The 18736-nt window shown below is 39.3% G+C and overlaps 1 protein-coding gene across 7 annotated transcripts in view; it reads right to left on the bottom strand.

Annotated features, from left to right (window-relative positions):
• Window positions 1-194: 194 nt before the first annotated feature.
• Window positions 195-18736, bottom strand: part of smoc1 (SPARC related modular calcium binding 1) — a 59507-nt gene continuing 40965 nt past the window's right edge. For 4 of the 7 annotated variants that reach the window (XM_084915531.1, XM_084915536.1, XM_084915537.1 and 1 more), the window contains 6 exons: window positions 17170-17362; window positions 15244-15326; window positions 12648-12753; window positions 11987-12231; window positions 11238-11271; window positions 195-5496 (listed from right to left, as the gene is read on the bottom strand). In XM_084915531.1, the coding sequence (XP_084771657.1) occupies window positions 5457-5496; window positions 11238-11271; window positions 11987-12231; window positions 12648-12753; window positions 15244-15326; window positions 17170-17362 (701 nt within the window). In that variant the 3' untranslated portion in view covers window positions 195-5456. Of the gene's footprint in view, window positions 5497-11217; window positions 11272-11986; window positions 12232-12647; window positions 12754-15243; window positions 15327-17169; window positions 17363-18736 lie in introns of all 7 variants that reach the window. The other 3 variants (XM_084915532.1, XM_084915534.1, XM_084915533.1) reach the window with 3 other exon arrangements.

Raw genomic sequence — 18736 nt, 5'->3', positions numbered from 1 at the left:
ATCATCACTAAATCAGGGCATCTCACAGCGCACACAAATAATTGTGCATAATAGGTTTCCACATTCAAACATGGGGACAATTAATTTTAGTCCTTTTTTAACATGGACAGGAAATTCCACTACAAAATTCCCGTGGGATCTTTTATTTATTTCAACCATTAAAAACACAAAAACTACACAAGTCTGCAGAGAAATTCAGTAAAAACATTATCTTTATTAAAATATTTCAGTTCATGAAATTCAGTTGGCTTGCTTGATGCCGTATCATAAGTAAAAACTTCTTGTGCAGACACTGGATTCAATTTGTCAAACTCCAACCTGCAGTGAACAATCTTCACCATTTGGGGTCAATATTGAACTCCTTCGCCCTCCTTTCAGAAAATTTGTCTTCTGTTAACAGCTCTAAATGCTTTCAACTGCCCAGAAAAGTATAATTTAAGGAGATGTAATATGGAGTATTTCCATATTTTTTTTTTTTTTTAGAATCATTATCAAGCTTTTTAAAATACCACTGTTTATATTGTACTAATATTAAAGTGAGTCTAATCAGTTGGATACTTAGAGAATGTCACACAGTACCTTTGTAAGAGATATAACGTGGTTCAAGTTTTCAAGTGTCTTGTTGCTGAATTCAGTCCTCTCTGTCCATACAACAGTGAGATGTTAAATTCTTCCAAATGTTGGGCACCTAGATAGCTGCTTTAAATTTATGACACACTTAAGGTAGGAAACAGCATGAAGTATCCCAAAGAGTGATACAACCCAGGTGGAAGCTACTACTGTGTTGTAGCTCATAAACTTTATGAACATTTTCTGAGCTTTACACTTGACTGATTCATTTTGAGATTAAAAGAAAAAAGCCTTTAGCCTCTTTTGTTTTGCTTGTGTCTACTTTGACACAAGTTTGAAAATGTCAATGATTCTGAGCAGCACCCAAATCCACATGAATCATTTTTATTCAAAAATAACACATTTCAGTGTTTTCTTTTCCATGGATCTAATTTCCTTTGCTATGAATAAGAAACATTATCAAAACACATTTGGATGGTGAAGTGCAAAAACAAGTGAACAAAAAAAAAAGCTGTCTTTTCTCTACCAAACTGACATGCTACAAGACTCCTTCACTACATTTTTCCCATCATGATTTGTAGTGATTACTAGCCTTTTGGGTTGTTTTAGATCTTGCATGTGATTTGCAGCTCTGGAGCGTCTGGAAGCACTTCAGCAGACACACATAAGCCCACTGTGTTCAAACCTGGATTGAAACAGGCACTCAGGAGAGACTGCACAGCCCTCAAAGAAAGGCTGGTTTCTTTTCTGGTTTCTTGGCATAACTATCCAATTCAAATTAGATGCAACTGGACTTGTGATTGTAGTATATTAAGCACCAGATACTGCATAAGTATGGTCCTGACTGTGCGTAGTGATGACGACGGGAATCTTAAAACACAAACTGAAATAGTAAACTAACCTCACCATAGTTAAAATAAACAGTCCTCAGAGCTGACAACGTGCAGTCTCGCCTAAGCATTTCCATGTTGTGAATTAGCTACTGTAACAGCCTAATGTTTGACATGATATAATCAGAGAGAAAAGTATATCTTTTTTACAAGAAGCCAGAATGACAGTGAAGTAAGTGAACAATCATACACCCCCACAGTGACATTTAGTAAAACAAAGCTTATTGTACATATTTACAAAAGGAGCTTTTTTGTCTCATAATTGTGAGCCATTGCAGGGACTATTGGGGAATACAACTCATACAAAGTATTTAAACCACAACAGCAAAGGCACGATTCTCCGATTGTTCCCAAATGTGAGGATCACATTTTTATTTTTTACACTGCAAAACTAAAAGGATTTTTTTCCCCCTTCACTGCTCATAAAATGTTAGCATTTATCAGACACCTGGGGCAGTATTTTTCAAAAGACTTACTTCAGTGTCTTACATAAAGTGGAAAAGCTCCACTATGAGTAGTTTTAAGTGTTTGAGACAACAAGACTGACATCAGCTGTTTGAGGTCAGACAGTAATTGTGTTTACATACACAATACATAGTCTGACATTACTGGGAAGGCTCCAGTATTTACTGTATGAACTGTCACGCCATATCTTGCGAGGTAAACGTGAATATGATCGATGAAATGGGCTGAGATTAACAAGATATTGAGCCATGTGAACTTCTTACTCTATTTACTGGTTAGATTAGTCAACTGTGGAGTCGTTTTTCTCTGATACTAATAATATTTAAAACATCTTTATTGGGATGTAATCTATTTAGAAAACTAAAATTTCCACAAGAGGGTCAAAGATTTGTTCAGTTTGGATCAGTAAACACTACAAGGCAGAATTAAAGAAAGATCATTACTATAGATGATTGATTGTGTAAAGAACGGATACTAACATTATAATAGTTTAGTTTAACAAAACCTGCACAATTACTTTTAACACTATATAAACTTATACACAAAAGAATGGGATGCATGTATTATAAATGAGTGGCCTCCACTGTGGTAAGGACACATTTAAATTGAAGATGCATTAGTGAATGCATCCCATTTGTTTATGTAAACACCAATGCAATGGATTCTGATCACATAGTGTCAGACTTGGAACTTAAGCAACAATTTGCCAGCTCCTCATTAGTATAAACTTGAGATCTATGTTACTTTATACAAATCAGAGGTGCCTGGTGCAATAGCAACTCTGGAGGCTTGGGAAAATTTAACCAAATCGGTAACAAATGAAGACAGATTTTGTTTCAGAGCTCAAACTTTGTTTTTTTCCGGGAAAATATTTTGCGGCTCTTTTTGCAAACAGTGTGTTTGTTTTGGTATGAAATCATTTGTACAATTCTACCTGGTTTCAGAAGAGGATCTATCAAATTATCTGTCATTACAAGGTCTAGTAGCTCGCCCATCTAACATAAAGCTTCACAATAACCCAGCTCTAAAAACACCTGTGTGGACATTTATGCTAAAATGCAACCCACAACTTTATAAGGCTGTATTTTAGAGTTGTTTGTCTCTGTGTGGTTGCATGTGTGTGGTTGCATTCCTGAAATCTTTCATTACTTCATATTTAATACTGTTTGTTCGTATTCCAACCTTTGTGTAAACATGTTGAAATGTCTTCCACTGGGTGCAACAGTGTAAAGTTCCATGAACATCCTGTGTGAAATCTTTTACTAGCAGTAGTTTTGCATGTTTAATTTGTCACAATCTTTTACTATTTGTTCTATTATTATATTTCTGTTTTTTTACAAACCCATTTCCAAAAAAAAGTTGGAACACTGTGTAAAATGTAAATTTTAAAAAATGATTCCACTGATTTGCAAATATCATAAACCCATATTTTATTTAAAATAGAACACTGAAAACATATCACATGTTTAAACTGAGACATCTCATGAAAAATATTCTTTCAAAAGTAAGTGGTACCAAAAAGCCAGCTTGTGGAAAATTTCACAACTAATCAGGTATTCTTGGAGTTTCTCAGAAGTAAAGATAGACAGAGATCCACCAACCTGCAAAAATGTGCATCTCCAAATTGTGGAACAATATTAGAATAATGTTCCTTTTAAAAGCGATTGAGTGTAAAGAGTTTAAATGTCATATCATCTACAGTAGATAATATGATCTTGTGATAATATCACAAGTTTCACAAAATCTGGAGAAATCTCTGTGCGCAAAGGATAAGACTGAAAATCACTATTGTATGTCCGTGATAGCTGGGACCTCAACTGGCACTACATTAAAAACAAACATTAAAAACAGGCATTATTTTCTTAAATGCATGTTAAAGCTCTATCATGCAAAGAAGTAGTTATATGTGAATATGATGCAGAAACACCATAATCTTCTCTGGGCCAAAGGTTATTTAAATTGGACTAAGTGGAAAGCTGTTCTATGGTCAGATGAGTCCAAATTTCAAATTCTGTTTGGAGAGCAAGCGCTTAACATTCTCCTAACTAAAGAGGGAAGAGACCATCCGCCTTAATAGTGCTCAGTTCAAAAGCCTGCATCTCTGATGGTATAGGGGTGCATTAGTACCCATTGAACTGGCAGCTTGCACCTCTGGAAAGGCATCATTAGTGTTCAAAGGTAGATGATATCTTGTTCAGGGAAAATCGTGCACATTTCGGCAAAACAATGCTAAACTGCATGATGAATCTTTTATAACAGCATGGCTTCATAGTATAAGAGTCTGGGTGCTGAACTGGCCTGCCTGCAGTCCAGACCTTCCACTAACTGAAAACATTTGGTGCGTTTGGTGAAACAGAAAAAATGACAAAGAAGACCAAAGTCTGCTGAGGAGCTAGAATCCTATATCATACAAAAATGGAACAGGATTCATCTCCCAAAAGTCCGACAACTGGATTGGAACAGAGGATTCTCCAAAGTGGTAAATATGGCCTCGTCTCAATTAATGTGAGATACGTTGCTACCAATAAATTCCAAATGAGCTTTTTCCCAGAAAATGGTACATTTTCATTTGTAAATAAAATATGGGATTATGAGATTTGCAAATCTTTGCATGCTGTTTGTATTTACATTTTACACAGCATCCCAACTTTTTGGGATTTGTTGTTGTAAATTCTCTTTTTTTGATACTACAGAATGTGAAAATAAATTATGAATAGTGAAGAAGAGTGTTTTTTAGCAATGTTTTGTGGTTGTAGAAAAAGTAATCGGGTAAAAAAAAAAAAAAAAAAAAAGTGACATCCACTTAGTTACCACTGTCCGACACCGGTGCGTGCATGACACTTGACAAAAACCAGATATCCAAAATGTTAATGTATCAAGAAGGTTTTGTGCAGGATTCACGCAGCTAATTCTGTGCTGATGATCCATAGACTCAACTCAGTTTAATTCCGATGCATGCCTCTCACATAATTGTTGCTTCTTCACATAGAACATTACACATTTGTTTTAGTTGTTCTAGACTGACTTGTAGAGTGCGTTTTAAATAAGCACCATTCTTTTTTGTATGTGACTCATGGCAAGATCCTCTTTTATAGGTTTCCACTGACCTGTGTGCTGCTTTTTCTAACAAAGGGCCTGTAATTTTAATTCACATGGCAAAAAAATGTGTATTAGTACCTCGTGAGGACACAAAGAAGGAATCAAAACATCAGGCTTAACACACAGAGAATTGTGGTAATATACACATACTTTCTCTTCCAGTGGTGAGCCTGTCATCTTTGCAAATATATTCTCATTCTTACCTAGATATTTTTCAGTCACTTCAAGACAGGAAAAAAACATAAAAACAAATAAAATGTCAAACATAGGGAGAAGAAAGTGCAAATATTTTGGCGCCACTTTGTTTTTCTTTTCCATTTTTTTTTCTGTTCATTTACAAAACTCAGGAACTTCTTAATTTTTCTGCTCCATCTGTCTCTGTCCTGTCAGCAAGCGTGCAGATGCCTTCCCTCTGTGCCCTCTGCTCTCATCTCAGCTTCTTGATCCTTCTCTTCTCACACCAGACGTCCTACTGGAAACATGTGCAGGAAGAAGAAGACAAAAGAAATCATTTAATAATGAAAGTGTAGGAAGTAGAGATTTGTTACTACTGATGTGGGCTGTGTTTCTGAGTACAATTAATGCAAACCCTTCAGTGCGCAAACACGTAACAATGCTCTTTGTGCGTTTTTTGAACATGTGAAAGTCTCTGAATGAGCATGTGGAAAGCAGATTTGTCCTCAGATTTTTCAAACAAAGCAGATTTTTAGTTTAATCTGTTACAGAATTCATTTTATTTGAATTTGTCAAACTTTAATTATATCTCTATATTACAGACATCACCAGCATACTGTCTGCTCTCCATCTTTTTGTTTTTTAAGGTAATTAAACTACACGAGTAATATGTACTGACTCAAAATGTTATCTAGAACGGTAACATCAAATTTCCTGCAATTATGTTAAAGCCAAGCAAAATCTGTAAAGTTGTACTGTTTTGCAGTTGCATGGGACAGTGAACTGAACTGCGCATGCTGCTCACTCATCAATCAGATATGTGGGTGTATATGTTCAGGGGCAAAAAGGGAGTAGAAGAGAAAGATAAAGAAGGAAAGAAAGAACAGGCCTGGGAGAAAAGCAGATGGGTCAAGAGCTTCGATTGCTTGCAGATGGCTGTCAGAATAGAGCCGAGGTCCTCCTGTTAGAGCTCAGGCTGTGTTTCAAGCCGTGTGCCTGGGTGTTCACTTTTATTTGCAAGCATTTCTATGCTGAGTTAAGTTTGGTTTAAATTTAGTGCATTAATAATGAAGTTGTATTTCTGTGTATAGGTAAATTCTTTCTTTCTGCATATTTTCTGTGCAGTGTTTGCTTGTATGTGTAGACTTTACTGGCCTGCATGAGGTGTTCAAAAGAGCAGCCTGGGGGTGGGGAGCTGCAGGTGCAATATCTGTCAATAAGCTGGATTTCATTTTTAGCTACGAAAAAGAAGCCCAGCTGATTTCACTCTAGAGGCTTCTGTAGTCTCAGATGATACATTTACAAGCAATAACTCAGTTCAGACTTTAATGCATCACAATCCTTCCACTGTCCTATAAATCAGCAGTTACATTCCACATGAGCGATCCAGCGGTCGATGTTTTCATCTATACTTTACTATAACTGTACAAAATAAAATATTATAGCCAACTAATCTTGCCATGAGTCGGTTTAATCTAAGTGACTACTGTTTGCAGTTTTAGCTTTGACACTTTTATGTAAATAAATATTGCTTTAGGTCCTGTATGTGACCAGAACAGAATGAATCATCTTACCCAGGTCGTAAAAAAATAGTTTTTGTGCTTGAAACAGAAATACCAAAAATCTCTACTGCCTCTTTGCATGGAAGCAATGAGGTTAACGTGATTCCTTATCAAAAGATAATTTTGATTTCCATTTTTAGTATTTTATATTTGGCAGCATGTCTCTGTTCTGGGACTCCCCCACCCTTCCATGTGCATACATAGAAAGCCAGTTGGAGAGAACAGCAATACCCCAGCACAGAACAGGGCATATACCAGTGACAACAGATATGACTGATTAAGTCAGGCACACCATGTAAAAGAGGTGTTAGGGTATAGGGGGTTTCAAAGGTGCTTGCAGATGTGCAACAACTGTGGACAGTTGCATGTCCAGCTAAGAAATCTGCTATTGTTGGCTGGTAACAAGATCAGATCTTCTGGGATTGAAGTTGAGCTTGGCCTTTTTGCCGAGCCTTGAAGAGTTCTTAATTAAAGGTTCTGGATATTGAAGGGCTGTCTTGGTTGACACATTTCAGCAACATCACATGAAACTTGAGGACAATGCCTCTGGACTAGCAGACCAGAGTGGCGGTAACCCTTATTAAGAGGGGGGGGGACCAGAACATGTTCTCTCATTTCAGAGGGTTCCCACTTCTCACCCACCCCAGCAAGGTCTATGACAATGTACTGGAGAGGAAAATCCATCTGTTAGTAAAAGCTCACATTCAGGAGGAAACATGGTGGTTTGCAATACTGGACCAGCTCTTTACTCTCTCAGAGAGAATGGAAGTTTGCCCAATGAGTCTGCATGTTGTTTGTGAACTTGGACAAGGCATTCGACTGCATCTGTTGGAACATCCTTTGGGTGGTGTTCGAGGAGTACAGGTTGACTGGCCAGTAGCTGCAGTTCATTCAGTCCCTGTACAGGGGTAGCGAGAGCTTTATCACCAATTCCTTATAACTTTAATGGATGGAATTTCTAGGTGGAGCCAAGTGTTGGAGGATCTCTGCTCTGGTAGCCATCTGCAAACCACTTCTTTGCAGATGATGTGGTTCTCCTGGTCTCATCAACCAGCGACCTTCAACTTGCACTAGGATGGTTTGCCGCTAATTATGTAGTGGTAGGATATGAATCAGGGTGTCCAAGTTTCAGAGTATTGTTCTTATTCAGAAAAGGGTGGAGTGTTAACTCCAGGTCATCGACAAGCTATTCCTTAAGTCGAGGAGTTTAAGTATCTTGGGGTCTTGAGTTCACGAGTGTGGGGAGAGTGAAGTGGGGGAATGATGGCAGATTGGCGTGGTATCTGTAGTGAGGCGGACACTATTGGCTTGAAGACGGAGCTGAGGGTGAAGCTGTCAGTTTACTGGTTAGTCTATGTTCCTACCTTTACGGCCATGGCCATGAGCTCTGGCTAGTAACCAAAAGAATGAGATTGCAGGTGCAAGCAACAACAATGAGCTTCCTCATGAGTTGTTGGTCTCTCCATAAGGGACCTCTGTGATTCAGGTTGGCTCACAGCGGTGCTGCTACATCTCCACATTGAAAAAGAAGCCAAGTAAAGCCTCCTGGATGTTGAGTAAGACAAGGTGGCCTGGGAGAGGGAGGTCTAGGTGTAACTATCGCCGTGACCCAAGGATGGATGAATGAATGGATGGTTTTTCAGACCTAAAATGAAGTATTTGGCTAAAGTTTGGCCTTTTTCACATTAATGGATTTTTAAGTGGTAGTATTCGTTGTCATAAATCGTTTACCTTGGCAACACTAGTGGCATGTTCTACCTGTTGAGGCAGGTCCACAATATTTCCTAAGAGCTTTTTCCACTGAAGTCATGCTGTTCCTCTCTTTAGCTCAGATAAATGTCTCTGTTGTGAGAAGCTGAGCGACAGTTGTGCTGATGAATTGGCTTTGCAATTACGAGGCTCCAGAGGAGCGAATGGTCCTTTCCCTCCTCTCTTCCCAGTCACTAAGGACACTGTCTGTGCCATTAACAACACAAAGCTCTCCAGCCTCTCCCTGGACACCTTGGCCCCACTTCTGATAAAGAGCTGAAAGCAGATCCTGTCTAGCAGTGAATCGCCTGGCCTCACCTGGGACTGACCAATAAAGCCACTTGGCTCAAGAGCTGGGAATCATGGTATACCTGTGCATAATGGCAGCAGGGGGGAAGTCACTTTGCTAAGACGAGAGATACACTGGCTTGAGTTTACTTTCAGTTAGGTAAAAACGGCCCATTGAATGACTTTTGTAGCAAATTCCTGAAGCTAATGATATAAAGAAGTAATGCTTTCCTGTCAGTATCCTCTCTGATGACCTCTTTAACATCAGCCCAGAATCCAGAAAGTCAAGCTGATGTCACTGTAATTAAAACACAAGTGGTGTTGGCTCTGAGGGGGCAGGAGTTCTCTAATGGCCCTGTATCCCCAGTGCCAAGGCTGCTCAATAATGCCCTCTTTTCATTCCTGCCAGACGTAGCCAGAACAAACAGGAGAAGAAGACAGGAAAGCACTAAGGGAGACAAGAGGAAGAGAAGAGTTTGACAGAAAACAGAAAAGGCATAATTCTGTGTGCTAGACTGTCTCATCTGTTTTTGTTACTCGTCTCGTCTACATAACAGCACTGAATTATTTATTTGCCTCTGCTAGGTGAAATAAGTTTACGAATACCTCCAGTGATGAGCTCATTAGTTTCCTTCCTAATCTCTGCTTAAAGACTAAAAAAAACATATTTATATGACCACAGACTTATTTTTAATTAAAGGATTATAATTAACGTAGATGGCATAAAAAAAAGAAATCATATTGGTTTTACTTCTGTAAACAAAATGAAAATAAATCCTTCAGGTTTTGAAACCACCTTCCATCACATTCCCATCATGTGATTCACACTGGAGTGACTTCAGTTTGCTGTGAATCTGACAATACATGACGTTCTGCATGATGTATGAACCATCACATTTAGAACTTGTTGATTAGCCTGTTTGTTTTAAGTGTTATAGCAAAAATGAGCAAATCCTCCTTCACAAAGCTCGTGCTATTCTTGACAGCAGGTGATGCATACTGCAAACTAAGGCCTCTGTAGTCACTCTCACTAGATCCTCAACATCCTTTAACTGTGTATGACCCTGTGAGGTGTTTGTGAGCACTCATACATGCACAAGGCCATGTGTTTGCACTTACTGTAAAATGTGTTTACGTATTTCTAAATGGAATTAAGCCTTTCGGGGGGGAAAAAAGAACTTTGTTAACCTTGCTCAACTTGTTTAACAGTGAAACATTCTTGTGTTTTGTTCAGGAGTTATCTGAGCTTCCAGACCTGTGGCTTACCAGTTGACTGACTGTAAGAAGAGATTACAGAGAATACAATCATTGGCCTTGGCTTCATCTGTAATGACGTTTCCACTGTCTTCAGAGGATGGATGCCACTCTTTTCAGGAAATATCTCCCAAGGTATTTAGATATTTTTCCTTTGCTTTTGCCAACATGTCAGGAGGGAGAAACCTCATACAGATGAGCTCCACTCTTCCTCAAATGCTTGAAATCCTTCAGCAAAAAGCACACACTGTAAACGGCAAATATATCAAGCAAGAACCCGATGATGATCCGGAGGACAGTGCCTGATAAGATTTAAGGGCTGACAAAGGCAGCTTCACTTAAAACAATCCAGGCCATTAAGGAACAGCTAGGCATACCTGAACACAATGGCTGTCTCTTAGTCAAGACAGTGAACAATGCCATATGTTCTTACAGGCTCTAGCTTCTTTCTGCACGCTCTCTCCCTCTTCTTTTCTTTATTTCACACTTCACTTTCTCCACAATCATCAGCAGCTTATAGCGCCTGAGTGGCAGCATTAGGAGCCATATAAAGCTGTCAGGCCATTTACCTCCAGCTCTTAAGCATGAAGGTGATAGATTCAGTGACTGTAGTGAAACAGCTAGACGAGCCTCCTCTGCTCCAGCAGAGGGAGGCTGTTTATCCTGGCAGCCATGCCTGGGGTCCAAGAACCCTGACGTTATGCCCGCTCAGAGCCACTGTTCTGCAGACACCGGAGGGCAGAGCCAGGGTAAACACATGACCTCAGTGTTATGTGGCGTTGAATAGGGCTGGCGGTTAGACTCAGCAGCACCAGTGGGATCAATCACCACTCACTGAGGGGAATCCCGTTAGAGTGATCAAGAGGAGAAGAAGACAGGAAGATGGAAAAGAGCAGCGAGACGGACTAAAAGGTCGATTGATGAGTTGGTCATAATTTATTTGTTGTTGCTGTGAGTTACAAAAAAATGTAATTAACTAGTGGGCCAAAGTAATTGTGTGTTGATAACAAATCACACAGGGAATAGCATGCACTAGTACTAGTTTTAACTACACCAGACTGTCACATTGCACATGTACGAATATGTGTTAATGGATTATACAGCAAGCCAACTACAGCTCCTGAAGCAAGAAGCAGAGTTAGTGAAAGCGTATTAGTTTGCCTTACTGAACAAATTTGTCCCTTGCCTTGTCCCTTGGTTGCCACTTGTTGTTGAGCTACCTGCAAAAAAGAGAACCTGTGATTAAACCTAATGGGAGTGGATGTCTTCTTTTTTGGTTTGTTGGGTCTTTTTTTTGGTCACACAGCAAATGTTATAATTTAAGTGCATAAGGTAATTTGGCTATTAATGGATATTAATGCTTAAAATATAATTTCTTAATATTCAACACCAAGTAAAATTCTACTCTCCACAAATATTTGAACTGCAGCTGCTCTGAGAATCGTCGTTGTTGTTAGGCTTGTTTGACAAATGCTAATAGTCTCTATTAGGAGCAAACTTATTATTAGTACTTCAGTTTTCCTGCCCAGACTGTGTGTGTCTAGGATTGGTTAATGCATCAGTCTTGTCTAAATATTCATTAGTGGGTGCTGAGTGCATTAGCCTTCTTTGGACTGCGAACTGATTCAACTGTTTGTCACTTGCAGTACAGTTACTTCATCTTTTACTTAAAATTACTGTCTTACTGTGACTGACTTAAGATTTTTAAGCTATGAAACCATAATTATGTTTATTAAACTATGTAACAATAATGAAAAATTAACAACAGATTAAAGCCATAAAAGAGTTGCAGATGAGCTCCTAATGCCAACTGGCATCTCTGTCCAGTTGCTGAAGGAGGCCAGTCATGGTCTTACTGCATGGTTGTGCTGGCACAGCACTCTCAGTCATTTTGATTTCCTAGTTTTCTCCTCAGCTTCCTTCTTCCTCTCTTACCCTCCTTGCTGACGCCCAGGCAGCCTTTCAGCTCCTGCAGGGAAATGGCTCTGTCCTTATTCAGATCACAGTAGTCGGTGAACTTTCGGGCACATTTCTTGGGTTTGGCTTTCTTCTTCAAGTACTTCTTGAAAGGCTTTAGTTCCTTCTTGTTGATGTCTTGACTACCATTGTTATCCAACTGGGCAAAGTACCAGTGCACCACCCTCTCTTCTAAAGTGTGACTGGGGTCAGGCTCCACAAACCTGAGTAGATATAACAGGCAACAGAAACTGAAAAAGAAAATCTGATGGAAACTCTTCAAAAAGTAATGTGAGGGCAGAATTACTTTTGGGACATTCACCACATCAATAGCCACAACTTGGTCAAATTTACTGTTAAATTACAGTAAAGTACTAGCAGAGAAGTTTCCAGGACTGGGCTCACATTTTGCAGTGTCTACAGTAATCCACAGCTTCTTACTATTAACAAAAATGATGTACTGTCTGGTTGCTGTTTTACAGTTAGAATTATTTTAATGTTTCTATTGTACATTCTATAAAAAGTTTATTAGTACATAGAAATACTATTCGTTTGCAATTCATGAAACCAAAAGGAAACAAAGTTTTCCACAAACAATCAACCAATATGTCAGTCTTCTGTGGTATGTGACGCTACTTACCTCCCACCACCAGAGGGGGCTGGTGAGTTTATGGCTTGCACCATGTCTGTGGTGAGGGCATCTAACAAGCTTGTAATGAATTCCACTTTCTTGCCCTCAGGGCAGCCTGGTGCAAATAAAAGACAAAAATACACCAAAATTACCTACCACAACTAATTTGAGCCATTAGGCCGCAATGAAGAGCCTCTAAACCTTCAACACCAGTGAACCACTGTGACAGATGTCAAATAGAAAACGTCTGTTACACTGTCAAAGCAAACCTTATATAGAGCTTAGTGACCAAGTAAATCTGTTAAAAGTGACCAGGTGAAAAACATGAACATATGAATATATGCTTTAACAGATTGTTTGGCTGTTTTGTTAGACTTCAAAAACACAGAGCTGAGGCACATGGGTGAGGTGGGGCAGAAGTGTGCTGTGATGAGAGAGCTTTCTTGAGCAGTGCAGACCTGTTAACTTTTATGGCACAATTTTGAACACCTTGGGTAGCTCTTTTTAATTGCCCAGATGTATGGTTTTAAAAGCACACAAAACCCGTGCAAAATTTTCCCTCCTAATTGTGTCTCTTAAAGGGAAACTTCAAACGCAGCTGCACTGTAAACTAATCTTCCTATTCTGCCTTTTTTTTCAGTCTCTTCTTTTTTCTCTCGAGCTCTCTCTGTAGATCCCCTCCTCCCCCTTTCTCTGAGGATTTGTGGCCTCCTCGTCCTCTGCGCCATTCACGTCTTTTCTTTCCTTTTGTGTTAGCTCAGGACGGTCTGTGTGAGGCGGGTTGATGCCCCGCCAGGTGAATCCAATTAGCATTTCCTACAGCATGACAAGCTTGAAGAATCTCTACCTCGCTGTGCTTTAATCCAAGTGTTAAATTGGGGTGTTATGAAGCGCAAACTGTTATGTTGTATGTAGCTTATGAGGCAAGGTGGTTCAGGATGTCTGCCAGCATAAAAGAAGCTGCGGGCACATGAAAGCTGCCACAAACATGATTGTTGCAGGTGTAAACATAAAGAAGGGCATTTACCCTTGAGAGACTCCAAATGAGACCCCCCCCCCCCCCCCCCAAAAAAAAAAAATCTTTTTGGCTCTTAACACCTAAAATGAAGTTAAATACTGGTGGATGTTGAACAATATATGCAGCAATACTGGTATATCTGTGACAGGCCAGCTGATAAAGTCAGGCTTTACCTACAGAGCAGACACTGTAAATACTGCATTGGTGGCATATGTATGTAAATTTGTGTTCAACCTTTCAATTTAAAGGCATTTGCTGATTCATGAAAAGTGCAATTTTGCCTTACTGTTTGGTGGACTTTACCATAATCACATTACAAATTGCATTGTCCTAAACAATTCTATTCAAAGTATAGCCACAGGCAACTAAGGCTTTACTTTACTACAGTTGAACTTAATGGATCTCATACTTTGGTCTCAGAGGAAGAGCTGTTATATGCTCAAAAGGACAGAGGCAATATTGTCACTATGTGTAGTTGGTGAGGCTGAACCTGTAGCCAAATGCTGTTAAGCCTCACCTCTTAAGCATTCTTTTTTCACCATTGCCTTGATGTGACAGCTATGAAATATCATGCTTTGTTGTGGTGGTTCAGAACATCCCTCTACAGTACATAAAAATATCTACACTCAGCTCCCTGCAGTATCCAACACCACCAGCAGCCCCCCCACATGCCTTGCCACCACACCCCACAACACTAACACCTTCCATAAAACATACCACACATCTGCTGCACAGTCAGGAGTATGCTTGACTCTGTAAACTCACCAGATGGGGAATTAAACAAGAGTTACAATGCAGCCTTAAATGATGGGGAAACAGAGGGGCAACAAAAGTAAGTGAGCAGTAACAAGGGCAAAGGAGTATGAGCCTATGTTACGACCTCTGGCTCAGGGGGCAGTCTGAGTCATGCATACTTAAAACCTTCCAGGTTACATTCTTTAACGTGGATTTAAAAGCAGAATTCATGTGGATTATTATGTAGGACCTGGGCTTTTTTTCTGCAACAGCCACAAACAGGTATACATTGACAAACCACATCTCTGTATACATACTGTTTTTCAGTTGTTATTTGCTTCTGTCATTCATCTAAATAGCTATAAAGAGCTTTTTTCCATTATATTTTGGTATAAGTTTCTCTGTTTTGGCAATATTGACTATAAAAAGTTCTCTTGAATATGACGTGCCTTCCTTGTGGTGCTCAAAGTGCCAAAAAATAAATTAAAAAAACTTAAGCAGCAATCTCTCTTTCCAGCAAAGAGACATTGTTGTGAACAGATTCATGTAAAAATCATTTTCTTTCTACCAAACCACACTTGCCAATCCCTTCATGCTACAGAAGATTCCATTGACCCATGACAAGCAGCCAGTCCCGGTGAGAGGGTGTAAACATTGATGCTTTCCCCCTCAGCTAAGCTGTGTTGTTGGCTAGAAGCTAGTGTTTTGATATTAAAGTCCACTGACAGTTATTATTTGGAAAGCAAGTTTAATCTCTAAAGCAGCTATAAAAATTCTACCAGATAATAAATGGAAAGTTTCTGTACTCCCACACCCAAATTGGATTGAACTGCAGTGAAAAAGTGAAGTGACCTTGCAGTTCTCTGCCTTGGAATGCTTCTTCTGTGTCCGAGACTCGAGATCGTGCAGCTCCATCGCACTCAGGCGTCTGGTACCTGTTACAAAGAGGCAAGCACATGGCTACATTAGATAGAAGCCGAAGAGGAAAAGCGTAAATCTGTCTTAGCAAAGTGTGAAAAATTGGAGACATCAAAGGAGTTGATTTCGAAAGATTTGAACAGCTAGAGAAGGAAAAAAAAATCATGACCTGAAACTAAAACCGAACCAAACTAAACAAAAAACCCACCACAATCCAATTAGTCTTCCATGATCTCATTTGCAACATGTAACAAATGATTCAAATTCTGACTTCTTAAAATTACAACCTCTTGCTCTCTTGTCTTTGATCTGTATGCTCTCCCCTCATCTCAGTTGACCGTGATTAACTTTTCTTTATAGCTTGATAAATAAATTGGATTTGAAGTGCACAGAGCTTTTTTTTTTTTTTTTTTTTTTTCTCAAAGCCATAACAAACTGTTCAGCATTATGCGTGGCATGACTCGTTTTCTCCTGGCTATTATATCAGTGGTTCGTGGATACGATGGAAAATGGAGCACATGTGTTTGATTTGTCTTTTTTTTTTTTTTTTTTTAAGCAAAAGCAAGTTCTCAGCTCTATATTTTTTTACACAGTCTGCACAGCCACTGATCCAAGATGGGGATATCTGATGGATGACTCTCCACATTGCTGTTTGGAGAAGAGAAACTGGGATGTATGACATGAGTTCTAGTCGAAGTGTATTTTTATGTGAAGGAATAATCACCTCAGGGTTTTCATAAAAGAGCTCTGAAATGCAGATCAGAATTTGCTCTGTCTAAAGTTTCCTGTTGTGCAAGTGATTTATCCTAGGGTGTCAAAAAATAAATAAATAAGCCTTCTGGTATCTTATTGATTTGAAACTAAACTTGAGCTATTGTCTATTCAAACAGAAGACGATATCTTCAAATTTGAAAAACGTCTTTACTTCAGCTTGTAAAGCATTAAGCCTCTTGGAGAGAGAGAATGACGATTCCTTTTCAGGAACAAAATCAGTTCATTTCTTCACCAGTGCATGCTTATAGTCCACGCTTTGTCTTTGTCTCACCACTTGTTTGAAGTTGTAATATTCATCTTCTGATTACAAATCACGAAAACATTTTACAGAAACAAAACACGAGCAGTGAACAATCATTTTTTTCGAACGTGTTTTTAATTCAGAGATCCCCCAACATGAAGCTCGTGCACAAAAAATGCTGTGCTTTCCTCAAAGCAATGTAAACAGTAGCAACTGCACTAAAAACAAAGTCATTCCAGAAACAGAGTGTTTATAGCTAGCTAACCGAAATTCACATCATTTTGGAACTACTTGCTTTGGCAAATGAACTGGCAAGAGAGCTTGGATCGAAAAATTTTGGATAATATAACTGACCAGTCTGTCAGTGGGTCCACCACTTTAGTCTGACTTACAGCAGAAAGGTGTTATTCTTGAGCTTTTCCTTTGTTGATCCAAGTGAATTATTTGGGGGGATTGACTGCCTCAAATTTTGGAACCAATATGTGCTTTTCAGGAATGGATTCCTAGATTGGTAAATATGACTCCATAATCATTCATTCTCAGATGCCCTCAAATTAACTACCATAGAGCACTCCTGTTTAAAATTAGACAGATTATTGTTTTTGACACATTTCACTAGTCCTGTTATTAGCATGTCAGTTATTCATATGATGGCAAACAGACATACATATCAAATCATTTAAAAAAACATCTGCAACTACTATAATAAATTTAAAAAAAAAAAAATGTACACAATCAGATCTCTGGAAAATGTCCTCACCGTTCCTGGAAGATCCCTCAGATAACAAAGAGTCTATTTAATTTTTTTTTATTGTTTCTTTACGTGATTTTTCTGATAATCTTACCTGGTAGAGGTTCCAGGAATGGGGCGTCCCGTGTCCACCAGAACACACCAACAGTAGCCTGTGGACTGGTGGCACTGGACGGCCTTGTAAAGACCTCCAGGCCCACAGTCGGGGATGAAAATAGCCTCACGAGGATTCTGCAGAGCCTCTTCCAGAGCACTCTGTCTCTCCTGGTCACAAGAGGGAACTTTCTCTAAAAGTATTAGAAACACACTCAGTACAGGAAAATAACAGATTTGGGAAACCAAATACAGACGGCACATATACAAAAAATTACTACTACTAAATTAAAATGTGAAATATGTGGAACAGGGTTCTGGAAGTGTTCACTGCAAACCAGATGTTGGCCTCTGGTAACATTTTATGTGGCCTGTGAGCACAAAAAGGGAAAAAATCCATTAATGTGCATTTTATTCAGGACATGAATGACAATTAACAACATAAAGCCTTATGTCCTGACCAGGCAATTTATAAATACAAACCAAAAGTTTTAATGTGGGCATTTTCCAGTGAGACTCAGTCATGCACTGGCTGTACAAAGAATCAGTCACACAGGGCCTAGAGACCTGTAACCATCTCATAACTGCCGGTCATGAGGAAAATTTGTATTCTCCAACAGGTTGCAAATGGTTGCTGAGAGTTGCTATGAAATTGATTGCTGTTCTGTTAACTCAGGTCTAGAAACGAGTCGGTGATTCCCACGGTAATCATGAGTCACTAAGGAAAAGTGTGTACTCCATGAGCAGTTGGCAAGGGGTTGCTAGAGGCTGCTGGAGGTCACTAACAGGTTGCTGTGGTCATTTGTAGTTTGGATGGAAAATGCTGACTTGTCTGCAAATATTCAACTTTTACTTTGAAGTCTGTTTCGGGTTTGCATTGCACTTTTTCCAAGTTTCACTACACCTTCAAGAATAAATGACATGTGTTTCAAGAGAAGTCAACATCGTCCATGCAAACTATAAGCAACCACAACAATTGTAAAGCCAGCAACCTCAAGCAATAACTTACCTACCAGTCGCAGACACACTTTTTTTTCGCAACCTGTGGTTATCAGGGTGTCACTGACAGGTTCCCTCGGAGACTCAGACCTGAATCAATGCCATTTTCACATGTGTGGTGACATATGTCGGGTCTGCCCCTTTCTTGAATTCAGCTGCCATCCGGTTTTCCTGAGAATCAGCCACCTGACAGTATAAAAGCTAGGGAAGAGCTGCTTGGTCAGTATGCGTTAGGACCAGCCTTGAGAGTATTGAGCTATAGTGGCGTCTTGTCTGAGCTGTGACTGAGAGTTTATCTGGGGGTCATAGCAGTAGATATTACCGGACAGAGGTTTATGTAAGAAAGTAAATGTTCCATTCAGTCATTTGTTCTCCCAGCACCTTTGTGCAAAGTCTGTGTGAGCCCATGTTAAAATACTGCACAGCAAGCACATGGATGCCAGGCATACTCCCTCCAAGCATGTTCCAGGGAGGCAATTGTCACTGTTTAGTAACAACATTGGGTTATGGAGAGATAGTCACATTCTTAACTGCAGATTTTTTTTAAAATCAAATAGGTCTTTTGTTAA

This window comes from Perissodus microlepis, chromosome 19, assembly GCF_051167445.1.
Source record: "Perissodus microlepis isolate ML-2025 ecotype Zambia chromosome 19, ASM5116744v1, whole genome shotgun sequence".
Classification (NCBI taxonomy): Eukaryota; Metazoa; Chordata; class Actinopteri; order Cichliformes; family Cichlidae; genus Perissodus; species Perissodus microlepis.
Note: the sequence above shows the minus strand (reverse complement) of the source record. Positions and strands in the feature narration are given on the sequence as shown.